The 16,260-nt window shown below is 45.2% G+C and overlaps 1 protein-coding gene across 2 annotated transcripts in view; it reads left to right on the top strand.

Annotated features, from left to right (window-relative positions):
* The window catches only part of RAB26 (RAB26, member RAS oncogene family), a 158,104-nt gene that overhangs the window by 63,089 nt on the left and 78,755 nt on the right, over positions 1–16,260 (top strand). For both annotated transcript variants that reach the window (XM_033962714.1, XM_033962713.1), the window contains exons 3-4: positions 2,351–2,392; positions 10,289–10,355. In XM_033962714.1, coding sequence (XP_033818605.1) covers positions 2,351–2,392; positions 10,289–10,355 — 109 coding nt within the window. The remainder of the gene's footprint in view (positions 1–2,350; positions 2,393–10,288; positions 10,356–16,260) is intronic.

Below are 16,260 nucleotides of genomic sequence, written 5' to 3'. Positions count from 1 at the left end.
CACTGAATCAAGGCGATTAGGCAGCCCCAGATGGAGCCTCTCCAGCCTGTTTAAATTGCTTGGAAAAGCAGCCCGATGGTTTTTTGGCTGCTGCTAAGGCTTGGCGGTATTTGTCATGTGTTTCCTACAGTTTAACCTGTCCTTGAGTTTGCAGGTTGCACTGTTATAGAAAAACTCCTTTCTGAGCACAAAACATGCTTTTCAAATAGAAAAAGATTGATAAAATTACTTCCAATGAGGGCAATTTCCACAGCCATTTACCTGGGTGCATCATGGGATATTTGACAATTGTCCTCTCCTTCCCTCCCCCCCCCCTCGACTTTCCTTGTCTGTAGCTGATCTTTTATTCTCGAGCAGCGACTGCCAGAAATTACTCTAAAGTTTGATCATGGTTAAGTCAATCTGGGGGGGGGGGGAGTCTTTGCTGCACTCCTGTCTCCGAGGGTCCTAGGTATGGATGTGTGGGAGAGGGAGAAAGTCTTTTGCTGCACTTTTGGGGGGGTGCTGGGCAGTGCAGATACTGGCGCTCTCTCTCCCAAGCTCCAGAGGGGATGGGCGATATTGGGGGAGGGGGGTCAGTCAATAGGGGTTCAGTGCTACGTCATTGACCCTTTGATACTGAAAAATGTAGTGCAAGACAAGAATTGAAGTATTAACTCTTGGCAACCTTCAAAATTCAACGATTAATATATATAAATCTGACAAGTCATTCTGACTTCATTTAATCTAAAAGAACAGTCTGGTGCTATTGATCTCAGTGTAAAAGAGGCACTGCGGACTTTCAGCCTCTCCTGCTCAAGATGGTTTATGAGCTTCTGACTTTTTGCTGTGTTCAGACTGTCCTGTCCTTCCTGCAGTTCTGCAGAGTGGCCAAGGTCATTTGGGCTTGGGGTTTGGTGCTCCCTCTGAGAGGTCTGTTCTGGCATCGTGCCAAGGCTGTTCTCGGCCTGTAGTGGACATACAAATATTCACTATAAATAACCTCCAACTGGCAGAGTTCAGGTTGCCTGTGACAGTCGAGAAACTGAGCTGCTTTACCTGACGATTAGGAGTGGCTCACGGGACTGGATAGAAGGCAGATCTCCCGGAGCGCCTTTGCGTCCCGCTATAAAAGCCGCTGGGGGAGAAGAAGAATGAGCTGGATCCTATATTTTCCACTGGGAGGATTTGGTGCATCTCCAGCAGCTCAAAAGCCGCAGCCTCCAGATCATCTGATGCACGAACAAACCTGAAGTAAGATGGAATACACAAGGTCCAGCAGAATTCTGGGCTTGTCTTGTGCTCTTCTGGCAATTGAATCAGATACTGCAGCCCATCTGAATAGTAGGCATCTTGCTGAAACACCAAATATTTGTACCATACTCAGAATTTGTTTTCTGTGGCAGAGAAAGTACCTGACTGAGTGGTGCAGTTCACAAGAGCCTCTTGCTCAGATGATTGTGACGTGCCTATGAACCTGCTCACTCGCTGATTCTGGAGATACTAGTCTTTAAGCCCGTTATATTAACTGGTGCTAGAAATGTCTGTCTGTCTGTCTGGATTTTTTTCTTTGTCTCTCTCTCCTTGGAAGCTGTCTGTCTGTCATTCGTTCTGTCTGTGTCTCTCCCTGGCTCCCTGCCTACCTGTATTTCTCTATTGCGCCATGCCTGCCTGTATCTCCGTGGCCCCTTTCTGTGTCCCCCCCCCTTCCCAGAGCAAAGCATGATTGTTTTGTTCCCCCCAGCACACCCCTCCCCCCAACAGCCCCCTTTCCCTCTCCCCCTGGTCCCCTGTTGTGCAATGCCTGCCTACTCCGTGGCCCCCTTCCGTTTCCACCCCCCTCCCATTCTTACCCTCCCTCCATGCCTCCAACTGTAGCTGGTCCTCTCGGCGCAGATCGTCGTGCAGCAGGCCCGGCGTCCTGCCCCGGTACTGCTCGCCATTGGAAAGGTGGAGAGCGGCCTGCAAGGTTCGCTACAGCGGCTGACGAACCTCAGCAGGCCGCTTTGAAGAGGAGCAGCAGCGGGAGGGAGGAGTTGCTGGCACACGCGCTTCCGGCTAGCGCAGGCACTGTGAGGACTGGCACAGAAGCACACCTCACGCCACCAGGACTCACGATCTTTCAACAGCGCATGCGCGCTTAGGGTTTTATATATATAGATAACACTGTATAGATACATTGTAGGCTGCTTCTTCGAGAAGTTGCTCTTTATATATGGAAGAAGAAATCCTCTAAGCTTTTTTTTTTTTAAATTTGACTAGAAATGTCAGATTGGGATTTTGGTTTTCAACAAACTTTCTATTTCTATTTACAGTGTTAGTTTGCAAGTTCACGTTAGCAAACCTTTTTCTCTTTGTGTTTCCATTTCAGAATAAAGTGTTGAATGTGGACGGGGTGAAAGTAAAGCTGCAGGTAAGACCTTGCTCAACCCTCTCCTACTGCCTTCCAACAAATTTGGGATACAGGCAGACAGTCATTCCCTTTAGCACTAGTTCTGGTTTTGGCATCTCTGTTTCCTTCCCTTCCCTCCATGCTCTGGCATCTCCTTCCTTTCCCTCCCTCCTTCCTGTCCCCTTGGTCTGACATCTTTGTCTCCTTCCCTCCCTCTCCTTCCCTCCCCTTCATTGCCTGGTATCTCCTTCCTTTCCTTTCCCTCCCTATCCCCAGTCAGGTGCAGCAATTCCCTCCCCCTCCCTCCTTGTCTTTGTCACCCTCCCCAGTCAGCAGCGCAGTATTCACAACTCTGCTGGGTACTGCCTTTGTGGAAACAGGAATTAGGTGGGACCCTGCAAAGAGATAGGCCTGCAGCTGAGAAGAGAAGCAAATTGTGAATGCTGCTGCTGGAAGAAGTTCCTGACGTCAGTCCTTGGAGGAGATGTCGGAGCACCCCCCCTTATGTGCTGCAACTGGGGTGGCTGCCTCCCCCCCTGCAGAATCTTTTTTAAAAGTTATATATTTTAATGGTGGTAGGTACCCGCTCTACTGAGGCAGTTTACTGGCTCTGAAGTTGCAGAGCTATGCCGCCCAGTCTCTCCTGCACTGTATCTTCCGCAGTGGAGTTGTTGCGGGCTTGAGCCGATAGAATTCTTGAGGAGAGAGTTCTCAGCTAAGGCTCACAACTGAGAGAGCTCTTACATCCACCAATATGAGAGAAAGAGCTGGAGCTTGATGGCCAATCAGGAGCACATTCTTGTAGAAGTGCTCCTGATTGGCCATCAAGCTCCATAAGAACATAAGAATAGCCTTACTGGGTCAGACCAATGGCCCATCAAGCCCAGTAGCCTGTTCTCATGGTGGCCAATCCAGGTCACTAGTACCTGGCCAAAACCCAAGGAGTAGCAATATTCCATGCTACTGATACAGGGCAAGCAGTGGCTTCCATGTCTTTCTCAATAACAGACTATGGACTTTTCCTACAGGAACTTGTCCAAATCTTCCTTAAAACCAGCTAAGTTATCTGCTCTTACTATCAGCTCTGTTTCCCTGATTGGATGTGCAGAGTTTTCCTGTATGAGCAGCGAGCAGCGACTGGTGCGTGGCCAGGCAGCAGCTTAGAGGAAACATTGGATGGAACCCTGAATTGCAGCGGCTTGCGGACCTTGCAGTGAAGACCCACTGTTCTAGGTAGTTGCAGCTGAATCCACAAATATTTATGCTTAATGAATCTGTTAGTCTAGTGCAGGGGTAGGCAATTCCGGTAGAGAGCCGGAGCCAGGTCAGGTTTTCAGGATCTCCACAATGAATATGTATGAGATGGATTTGCATGCACTGCCTCCTTAAGATGCAAATTTATCTCATGCATATTTATTGTGGATATCCTGAAAACCTGACCTGGCTCTGGCTCTCAATGACCGGAATTGCCTACCCCTGGTCTAAAACATCCTTTCCACTGGTTTCCTATGCATTGTACGTAGAAAATGAAACCATATGGCCAACCCATGGCAATTGCTTAGCTCTCCTTAGACGTCATCTGTGCTTGTCCCATGCTTTCTTGAATTCAGATACAGACTTCATTACTGCCATGTCCACTGAGAGGCCATTCCCCCCTCCCCCCCCCCCCCCCACCTTTCCATTAAAACTAATTAAAAAATTTCCTTCGCTTAGTCCCGAGTCTGTTCCTTTTCATCCTGTGACCCCCTCCTTCCAGTCGAAAGAGACCTGCGTCTTGTGCATTTATGTCACAGAGGTATTAAATGTCCAAAATGCATCAGTTGAGATTTTTAAGTTTCTCCGTTTATTTCTTTCAAGTACACTAGTCGAATGTCGCTATCATTTATGGTTTGGTCTATTAAATAAGCAGTCTCGGCTGCACTCTCTATTTTTCTGGTAAGGGTTGGATTTTCAGGCCATATATTTGGGGAGGACACGGTGTATCTCAAGGGACTATGCAAATGTTCTAAACCCATGTGATTAGGCCATTATGCCTGAGCCCTTTCATAAAGCCAGGATTTTTGATTCAGGCAAACTTTAAGTGTTCTGTCATAAAAACATAGAAACATGATGGCAGATAGTTTAGCATCCACTCTCTCCTCCTCTCCCTATTGGCTAAGGCTCTTAACATTTGCATCTCCTCTCCCTATTGGCTAAGGCTCTTAACATTTGCATCTCCTCTTCCTATAGGCTAAGGCTCTTTACACCGGCATTGTGATATCATAGAAACATGATGGCAGATAAAGGCCAAATGGCCCATCCAGTCTGCCCATCCGCAGTAACCATTATCTCTTTCTCTCTCCGAGAGATCCCATGTGCCTATCCCAGGCCCTCGTGCGTTAGTTTCCTTTCCCTTGGCATACTTCTGATAATCATCAGGTCGCTTAAAAGCTCTCTGACTTTAAGATGCCCCACTCTTTTCATACAATCTACTATACTTCTCAGCTTTTCTTAAACGATCAAGAGGGTAATTTTCAGTCTCCAGGGATTCAAGACAAAGTTAGACAAGTTCCTGCTGAACCAGAACGTACGCAGATAAGGCTAGTCTCAGTTAGGGTGCTGGTCTTTGCCCAGAGGACCTCCGCGTGAACGGACTGATGGGCACAGTGGACCACTGGTCTGACCCAGCAGCGGCAATTTTTATGTTCTTATAATGGGAAAGGATGGGAATTACAGCCTTGTCACCTAGTCTCACTGGGTACATGATATCACAACCATCACCAAAGCAGGAGATTAAATATTGAATGAATCTCCTGTTCAAAAAAGGTATATGATAAGAACAGAGTACTTAAATTAAAAAAAAGAGAAGACGGCAGAAGAAAACAGCCAAATTTGTCTGGCAGGCTGCAAATTCCTGTCGTCTTCCTCTACTGGCATTTAAATGTCCATCCTTGATGTCCTTTGAGGGGGGGCTCAGTCCTAATCCCTGGCTGGTCACAAAAGCAGGGAACCTCCCTGAAGGATAAGTGTAAAACCACTTAGATATGGCTGATTTGTGGTTTATTAAATAAAGTTGAACCTTAAACGATGTCCCCCCCCCCCTTCCCAATACTTTTCTTCTCTCAAATATATAAAGAAAGCTTTCATAGAGCCCCAGAAGGGCAGGGTGTAAACAAGTCGAGAAAGGGACAAAGGATTCATGCATTGACTGCAGGTATTGAAATAAACTTAGCAGTTACTAAGATAAATGTCCCAGTTTACCACCCTGGAAAGAAAATAAAACTCACATGGCGCAATGAATTATATGGGCAGTGAAAAGATTTACTTAGCTTTATTTAATAGCGCAGAAGCAGACACCTTCTCCTACATACATAATCCCCGCAGACAGAGTGTCGTCGTGTCCCCAAAGAATGATCACTTTGGTCCTGGATGCAAAACTAATTTATAAATTAGTTTTACACAAACAGGAATTTATGTCTCGTTTGGTTGGTTTAAATGAGATGCTGTAAACCAGTGGTTCCCAACCCTGCCCTAGAGGACCACCAGCCAGTCGGGTTTTTGGGATAGCTCTAATGAATATGCATGGGGCAAATTTGCATACCTGTCACCTCTATTATGTGCACATCTCTCTCATGCATATTCATTAGGGCTGTCCCAAAAACCCGACTAGCTGGTGGTCCTCCAGGACAGGGTTGGGAACCACTGCTTGTAGACCATCTACCACTCTGAAAGGTTTTAACTTAAGGTAGCCTTGTGATTATTTCTCCCTACACAAGGGAACATGGAAGAGAACATAGAAACATAGAAATAGACGGCAGATAAGGGCCACGGCCCATCTAGTCTGCCCACCCTAATGACCCTCCCCTACCTTTCTCTGTGAAGAGATCCCAAGTGACGATCCTAAAGGGACCCTCGACCACAAGAGGTCATCCGCTCAAACTCAGGGGAGGGAAGTTTCGTGGAGATGCCAGGAAGTACTTCTTCACGGAGAGAGTGATTGAGCATTGGAACAAGCTTCCAATGCAGGTGATAGAGGCACACAGCGTCCCAGACTTCAAGAATAAATGGGATACCTATGTAGGATCCCTACGAGGGTCAGCCAAAGGATAGGATCACTAGGGTATAGACTTGAAAGAGCGGGTCAGTAGAATGGCATTATTACAATTCTACTTAAAGGGGACATTAGACTTAAAAGGGAGGGTCGATGGTGTGGGCAGACTTGATGGGCTGTAGCCCTTATCTGCCGTCATCTTTCTATGTTTCTATGTTTCTATGATCCCATTTTGTCTTAAAATCAGGCACGCTGCTGGCCTCGATCACCTGAAGTGGGCCCTTTAGAAATTATGGTTGTTTTTTTTTTTTTTTACTAAGGCACGTTAGCTGATTAATATTAGTGCGCCCATTATACAGTGCTCCCTTGTGAATTCACAGTCTGCGATTCGCGGTCCCGGTCATTCACAGTATTTGACACGCAGCTCCTGATTAGTGAGGCCCGACTTTAGTACAGGAAGAGGCAGTTGGAGCATACCGCGAGTGATTTCCTTCACTCGCCGGTGCTCCGGCTGCCCTCTCCCGTCTCCCCTGCTAAAAACCGTATTCGTGGTTTTTCAGCATTCACGGGGGTTTCTGGAATGGAACCCCCGCGAATATCAGGGGAATACTGTATTCTATGGATGCGTTAGCATTTAGTAAAAGACCCCCAAATCTGCCTTTATTTACTGTGCACAAGGCAAATGGGTTTCCAAGAAGTAAATGAATAAAGGACAAAAGTCTTTGCTCTTGTGGACATTTAACTCAAAACTGTCTAAGATTAAAAATTGGCTCAGAGACAATATGTTGTCCTTAAGCACATCTAAAACTAACTGCCTACTCTTCCCATGGAAGGAGGGCTTGCAATTGTCCGCCTCAATCTGCATTGACAGGCCTCCGATCACTAAGGTAGCTTCGACAAAAATCATGGGCGAGATTGACAGCAAGCTCAACTACCATCAACAAATTAGCGCTGTGGTCAGAAAGCGACTGATTAGATCTCTTTCCAGTTCCCTGGAGCCCTTGCTAAACATTCTAATCCAACAATAGACTATTGCAATTCCCTTTATAAAGGAATATTGCAAAAGGAAATCAGACGGCTACAACTCATTTAAAATACTGCGATCACAATTATTACCAACTCAAAGAAATATGATCATGTTACCCTGCTACTTAAAAACGCCCACTGGCTCCCTATCCCTCACCGTATCACCTTCAGAATCTCCCTTCTCACTTTTAAAACACTCAGCTTTAATTGATAAATTACCGATTACGCACACTCCCACTAGAGCTCTAAGATCTTCTTCTCCCCTCCCTCAAGACCTTCCATACGTGTCGTACCACTTCATTCGTCATTACAGAACCTCAAATCTGGAACTCCCTGACCTCCTATCTCAGGGAGGAACCAAACATTGATAAATTTAAAGGAGCTTTAAAAAGCTTCTTACATAGATGATTTCGCTCTATAACTTGGGATTCTTTCACTGTTTCAGTAAAGGCAGCTCTACACTAACTTTTCCCCCCACCCTTTTGTGCTGTCCTTAATTGTGATCTTTTCTGATAATATTGTATTTCGCCCTCTGCCCTCTTGTTTCCTGTTCATCTATTGGTCTCATCCATGTCTTGGCTTTTGTTAAAAATTTTTAATTTTGTTCCCCTCATTTTTAACTGTACTGTATATCGCCTAGAATGTTGATAGGCGAACAATTAAATTTTCAATAAACCTTGAAACATTTAGAGCAGCCAAAGACCATTCAGAAACTTGAGGCTGAAGAGCAGTTGGAACCTCAAAAGCTCTTTAGGGCTGAAATGATTTTGCTCCTTGACCTCCACTGTCTGGATAGGGGAACATGTCGGGGGGTTTCTGGACCCATGTTCTGGCCATTGCAGCTTGACATTGTCACTTGTATGGTATGGATTCTCTGCAGAAGACGTGCACTGCAACTTTCCTTCATGACGTCCCATCTTCTACCCTAGGCACCATCCTCTCAATGTTTTTACCAGATTTTCTGCCCCAGCCCGTAGGTAGGCATCACATTTTAAGTACATCTCGCTTTCTATTATCTGGGACAAGGTTCTGCTCGTGACCCCAGCAGAAAAAAAAAACATTTAGCACCCTGTCAATTTGTTTTTTAATTAAGAGCTAATCAACGGAATGCAATTAGAAGAACATGGATTTTATCTTTAATGAGGACAGGAAGAGATTGGGTTAATTTACAAACCTCTGTGTTTTTATCTCCCGGTGTCTTACTGTGGATTTCTATCACTGAATTACTGTACGAATTCATCCCTGAGGAATTCAGAATGAAATACAAGGACAGTAATCACCAGGCGAAAAGGGAAGTAAATACATCGACGAGGTGAATGAATTGTGTCTGTGCAGGGAAGGGAAGGCACATGGTTGCTTGTCAGTGACAGCAGGAAAGGTGCAGCTCTAGTGAAGCATCCATTGGATTGGAGAAGGTCCACCAAGCCACACAGACAGGGTATCTGGGGAAGCCGAAACATGGAAGAAAACCAGAAGGGTATCATTGCTTAGTCCAATGATCAAAAACTACTATGTCATCACTCATGCCATTAAAGAATAATGTCTTCTGGTTAATTCTTTCCAACCAAATTCCAAGTTATTCTCCTGTACCTCTGCAGTCTAGTCTGTTGAAGGTTTGCACTGAAATCTGGTGTCAAATTAGGAGCAGTCGTAGAGTGGCATGTATCTCAGATCGAGAGCAGTGATGGAGAACGGTAGATAGTGGGGTTCCCCAGGGTACTATACTGGGACCGCTGCTTTTTAACATTTATCAATGATCTAGAGATGGGAATAACTAGCAAGATAATTAAATTCGCTGATAACAAAGTTTTCTAAGTTGTTAAATCGCAAGAGGATTGTGAAAAATTGCAAGAGGACCTTGTGAGACTGGAAGACTGGACGTCAAAATGGCAGATGACGTTTAATGTGAGCAAGTGCAAAGTGATGCATGTGGGAAAGAGGAACCCAAACTATAGCTATGTGATGCTGGGTTCTGTGTTAGGAGTCACTGCCCAGGAAAAAGATCTAGGTGTCATTGTTGAGGATACGTTGAAACAGTTCAATGTGTGGCGGCTGCTAAGAAAGCAAATAGGAATTATCAGGAAAGGAATGGAAGACGAAGACGAAAATGTTATAATGCCCTTGTATTGCTCTATAGTGTGGTCACACTTCAAATACTGTGTGCAATTCTGGTCGCTGCATCTCAAAGATATAGCGGAATTAGAAAAGGTACAGAGAAGGGTAACAAAAATGAGATGATTCCCTCTAAGGAAAGGCTAAAGCGGGGGAAGAGATGACTTAGGGGTGATTTGATAAAGGTCTATAAAATACTGAGTGGAGTGGAAAGGGTAGATGTGAATCACTTGTTTACCCTTTCCAAAAATACTAGGACTAGGGGGCATGTGATGAAGCTACTAAGACAAGTAGTAAATTTTAAATTAACTGGAGAAAATATTTTTTCACTTGCATGTAATTAAACTCTGGAATTAGTTACCAGAGAATATAGTAAAAGCAGTTAGCTTAGTATGGTTTAAAAAAGGTTAGATCATTTCCTAAAAGGCCACTATTGAGATGGCTTGGGAAAATCCACTGCTTATTTCTATAAAATCTGTTTTTCTCCTTGGGATCTAGCTAGGTTGGCCACAGGATATTGGGCTTGATGGACCTTCAGTCTGTCCCAGTATGGTAACACTTATGTTCTTATGGGGTGATGTGTTGGGTTTAGGTGTCAGATTAGGGACAGTGACCGGATGATTATGTAATGTTGGGAGCAGTGAAAGGATGATGGTCCATTAGGTTGAGGGGCATTCCCTTACAATCTCACACCAAGCACACGACTCACTGGTCAAGTTTGACTGAATGCTCTCTCTTATCACCTACAGATTTGGGACACGGCTGGCCAGGAAAGATTCCGAAGTGTAACACATGCTTACTACCGCGATGCTCATGGTAAGGATCTACATAGCACATGTAGCGTGCATCCCATTCTGGCAATCTTTTCCTGTTGATGTTGTGACCGGGTAAGACCTGGACTGGAGTAGCCCGAGCCCTGACCTGAGTCATCCAAGCCTCAGCCGAGCAGTTGGATGAGGCATGGAGGGGTAGAGAGGTGTCTGCTCCAAATAAAAGATCCAGTGCAGGTGTTTAGTGTGAATTTTAAGATGACTTTATTTTCTGCTTTTATAAAAAGCTCTCATTGGTGGCTAAACAGCCTGTTAGCCCACCATGCTTTATTCACTAATAAAGTTCAAGAGAAAACACAAAAATAACTTTTCAATTTCAAGTCCTGGAACCTGCAACCTGCTTGCACTACTTAGTCAGGTTCTCCTGGGATCATGTAAATTCAGATGCAGTAATTCCTGATCCTTCTGGTATTCTTAATTCCATTAGAAGCAGTACTTCTTAACTCTTCTGATATTCTTAGTCTTGTGAGGCAACACCACCTTAGCAGAAATAGCATTCTTACTTTCCCCAAACTCTACTCTGTAATCATGCTCTCAAACAAGCATGACTCCTCAGGTTCCATTTCCACATCATTTGCAAGCATTTCTGTATCAAATTCATTATTACCTTCAGAAGAATGATTAGAAGTTTCAGTCCTGAGGTTTACGCCTTGCTTTCTGTGAGGAATGCTGGCTTCTGTCTCCTGAATCCTGCCTATCACAGGTCTGCTTCTCTCCAAGGATTCAGGTATCCTGTAAGCTTGTAGCTGCCTACAGAACACACTATTTTCTCTAGCCTGGGCTGATTGTTCTTCAAAACACCTGTGGTTCTCTGGTTCTTTGCTAATGAGCCCGGATAGCTTCCCTGCTCATTAACCCTGCCCCCAGCAGAGCTGATTGCAGGAGCTAATCCCTTTGTGGGGTTTTCTATCACCTGCCTGGTGCATGCTGGTCCTTGTAGTTCTTTGCTTTTAGCATTCCATACATTAGAACTAGGCAAGTATAATCGGGTCCCTTTTAGGTTGCCTTTCACTAGGGATAAATTCTGCAGGGCAGTTTCCCTAACCTGCCTGCTTTTAGGGGTAGGCTTAGGGATAGTTTTAGAGCACTGCAGGGTTTCTTCCAGCATGACAGGACTCTCCCCGTCACAATGCGAGTTGGTAATTTGATTCATGTGCCTATCTGCAGAGTCTATAGGTATTTTGAGGAATGTTTAACCCCAGTACCTGGTTTTCTGCAGCAGCTCATGGGTAGATGTGATAAGGATTAGAGAATTTGATGGCACAGATTTGAAAATACCATATATACTCAAATATAAACTGAGGGGTGTTAATATTCAAGTGCAGTGCTTTGCCTTGCCCTGTCAGGCTGTGAACCCTGTTCCCCCTCTCTCTCTGCTCTGCATCCAGACACCTCACTCACTCCCTCCCATGCCAGGTTCTGTACCCTGTCCCCCCTCCTTCCCGATGCCTTACAGACCTCCACTGGGCCTGCCATAAGCCGTGGTGGGCCAGGACAGTAGGGAACCTTCCCACCTCCTGTCCCAGCTGATTCTAAGAATTTTTACCTCCCTCCCACCTCCCCCATGTACTTTTAGTATACCGTGAACTCACGGCAGCCAAACAGCTAGTGGCTCTGTGCGGGCAGGAGCGAAGGAAGGTCACTCCTGCCGTGGTTCACCGCTGGACCATCAGGGATACTAAAGGTATGCGGGGGAGGTGGGAGGGATCCCTCCTGTCCTGGCCACTGCTGAACCACCAGGTCTCACGGCAGGCCCAGCAGAAGCCTGAAACAGGTTTGGAATGGGGATGCAGGTCAGCACTGACCCAAATATAAACAGAGACCCACATTTTTGGGCCCAAAAAGCTCGGCTTATATTTGAGTATATACAATATGTTACATTTCTGTTTTTCATTGTTTCTTGTGCAGAAATAACCAAGGCATATCTTTTTCCAAGCTGTAGATTACTACAGGACAAAGGTCTTGACTGTCATTGGCATTCTCCCCTGTTATTCAAAGCAGTTTAACTGGGCAGGAGAGGCTTGTGCACAGCTAAATCGCTTGTGTCTGCCTAAGCACTGATATTCAGTGACAGTTAACCAGAGAGTGTCACTAAATATCACAGGTGGAGCCTGGAAAGAGCTGGGACTTAACCACATTGCGGCCATATTAAGACGGCTAAAGTTAGGACAGCAGATCTATGCCCTATATGGCTTATTGCTTTGCCTTCATATATATACCTCTAGGTTGACTTTACTCCAAGAAATATTCCAATTCAATAGAATGGCGTTGGCAGAATACACACCTGAGCTCCACTCAATAAACTCAACGAAAACCAAAATACTATGTTTTCACAGCACCACGCACTACCCTCAGAAACCAGAAACCTTCTCAAATACTCATTCATACTTGACTCCCCTTAATCCTATGAACCCCTAATCTCCAACCTTTGGAAAGAAATGTCGACAGCATGAGATACTTAAGACCATGGTCACCATTTGCCATATTGACATACATGCTGGTGCTTTCCCATTTAGACTATTGTAACTGTCTCTATGTTGGTATAAACACTTCACTTATCCACAAGCTACAATTAATGCAAAACACAGCAATAAGACTAATATTCAAACTGAAAAAAAATTAATTTCGTCTCACATTACTTTAGCAGTCTGTACTGGCTGCTATCAGGCTCATAATCAACAAGGGATCCAAGAGGAAAAAGAACAAAGAACCGGCGCGGCTCACTGTAGAGGTAAAGGAAGCGATCAGAGACAAGAAAACTTCATTTAAGTAATGGAAAAGGTAAAAAACGGATGAAAACTGGAACAAGCACAAACAACATCAATGCAGGTGCCATAAGGCCGTAAAAGGGACCAAAAGAGACTACGAGGAAAAATAGCCAAGGAGGCAAAGAACTTCAAGCTGTTCTTTCGATATATTAAGGGGAAACGACCCGCAAAGGAAGTGGTGGGACCGTTGGATGACCATGGAATGAAGGAAGCGCTAAAGGAGGACAAAGCAATCGCTGACAAACTGAACACATTTTTTGCATCTGTATTTACCGAAGAAGATGTACACAGCATACACCCATCAGGCTATATGCTGGAAACGAAGACGGAAAGCTGACAGGATTGACAGTCAGTCTAGAGGAGGTATGTAGGCATATTGATAGGCTTAAGAGCGATAAATCCCCAGGACCGGATGGCATGCATCAAGAAACTGAAAGGGACCATAGCTGAACTGCTTCAACTAATAACCAATCTGTCGATCAAATCGGGAAAGATTCCGGAAGACTGGAAGGTGGCGAATGTTACACCGATCTTCAAGAAAGGTTCAAAGGGAGATCCAGGTAACTACAGACCGGTGAGTCTGACCTCGGTACCGGGAAAGATGGTAGAGTCACTGATAAAGGATAGCAGCATTGATTACCTTGACGGACACAGGCTGATGAGGACCAGTCAGCACGGTTTTAGCAAAGGCAGATCGTGTTTGACAAACTTGCTGCACTTCTTTGAGGGAGTAAACAGATAGATCCAGTCGACATTGTATATCTGGATTTTCAGAAGGCGTTCGACAAGGTTCCGCATGAATGACTACTTCAGAAAATTGCAAGCCATGGAATTGAGGTTGAAATAACTCACATGGATTAAAAACTGGCTGGAGCATAGGAAACAGAGAGTGGGGGTAATGGACAATACTCAGACTGGAAGAGTGTCACCAGTGGGGTGCCGCAGGGCTCGGTGCTTTGATCCGTGCTCTTTAACATCTTTATAAATGATCTGGACACAGGTACGATGAGCGAGGTGATTAAATTTGCGGATGATACGAAGTTATTCAGAGTAGTAAAGACGTAGGGGGATTGCGAAGATTTGCAACGTGACATAATCAAGCTCGAGGAATGGGAATCGACATGGCAGATGAGGTTCAACGTGGATAAGTGTAAAGTGATGCATGTTGGTAACAAAAATCTCATGCACGAATACAGGATGTCCGGGGCGGTACTTGGAGAGACCTCCCAGGAAAGGGACTTGGGAGTTCTGATCGACAAGTCGATGAAGCCGTCCACACAATGTGCGACGGCAGCAAAAAGGGCAAACAGAATGCTAGGAATGATAAAGAAGGGGATCACGAACAGATCAGAGAAGGTTACGCCCTCAGCTGGAGTAATGCGTCCAGCATTGGTCTCTGTACATGAAGATTGACACGGTACTACTCGAAAGGGTCCATAGAAGAGCGACTAAGATGGTTAAGGGGCTGGAGGAGCTGCCGTACAGCGAAAGATTAGAGAAACTGGGCCACCTCTCTCGAACAGAGGAGATTGAGAGGGGACATGATCGAAACATTCAAGGTACTGAAGGGGATAAACTTAGTAGATAAGGTTACTTCTCCAAGGTAGGGAGAACAAGAGGGCACTCTCTAAAGTTGAAAGGGGATAGATTCTGTACAAACGTAAGGAAGTTCTTCTTCACCCAGAGAGTGGTAGAAAGCTGGAACGCTCTTCCAGAGGCTGTTATAGGGGAAAACACCCTCCAAGGATTCAAGACAAAGTTAGACAAGTTTCTGCTGAACAGGAACGTGCGCTGGTGGGGCTAGTCTCAGTTAGGGTGCTGGTCTTGGACCAGAGGGCCGCCGCGTGAACAGACTACTGGGCATGATGGACCATTGGTGTGACTCAGCAGTGGCAATTCTTATGTTCATATGTTCTTAACTGAAACTGCCTTTCTGGACATCAAGTGAGGTGTCCCAACCTCTGTGTGTCTAGAGCATGAGATGGGCATGGTGGAGACATGCTGTGGGCGGACCTAAGGGCGGGTTAGACATGGAAATCTTGCAGCAATAATCCAACATTTTTCAAGACATCTTTAGTCGTTTGGAACTAGACCTGTTTTAGAAGCGTCTGTGCCACAAACTGATCAGATGACCACCGCATGCTTCAAGGTAAGACACCCCCACACCCCCCCCCCCCCCCAGTGCTCACTGACCCCCTTTCACCACACAAAAATGAGAACAAAAAGGTACATACCTATCTCTAAAACAGCAGCACCTGTTATGGGGAAACCTAGTAGAGATGCACATTTTTTTAAGTAGCCCAGTGGATAGGCAAATGAACCATAGAGAGGAGGACCCAGACTCGGAAGCCACTCTAACCACTACATTTATGGTAGAACATATGAGCCCACCCAAAACCTACTATACGGTCATAGAGGTGCCACCTGCAGCCATAAGTGTTACTGGGGTGGTACACAGGAGGGTATAGTAGGTGTTTGGGGGCTCACCCTAAATTATAAGGGGGTTATGGTGAGATATACAGCTGGCACCCTTTATGTGAAGTTCATAGTAGAGAATGACACGGTGGCTGTTACCTGCGAGATCGATTTGCATCTCATGGAGGCAGTGCATGCAAATCCATCTCATAGATATTCATTGTGGATATCCTGAAAACCTGACCTGCCTGTGGCTCTCGAAGACTGGAATTGCCTACCCTGGTTTAGAGGCCTCAAGTCACTTACTCATCCTATCTTCTCCCAAAGGAGTGAAATAGAAGCACATATTATCCTGTCTTGGCACAAAGACCTGGAACAATCTCCTAACAATCATCAAGGCTGAAACTCAGAATTCATAAGACGCTAAAGACTCTCCTCTTTGAGAACATATACACCATAGTATAGAATGGGTATAAGTGGATCAATTTTTTTACTATATCAAGATTTACAAAGACTAGGGAACACGCAATGAAGTTACAGAGTAATACTTTTAAAACCTATAGGAGGAAATATTTTTTCACTCAGAGAATAGTTAAGCTCTGGAATGCGTTGCCAGAGGATGTGGTAAGAGCGGTTAATGTAGGTGGTTTAAAAAAGGTTTGGACAAGTTCCTAGAGGAAAAGTCCAGAAACTGCTGTTGAGACAAAC

The sequence above is a fragment of the Geotrypetes seraphini genome, chromosome 11 (genome assembly GCF_902459505.1).
Source record: "Geotrypetes seraphini chromosome 11, aGeoSer1.1, whole genome shotgun sequence".
NCBI lineage: Eukaryota > Metazoa > Chordata > Amphibia > Gymnophiona > Dermophiidae > Geotrypetes > Geotrypetes seraphini.
This window is presented reverse-complemented; position numbering and strand designations above follow the sequence as displayed.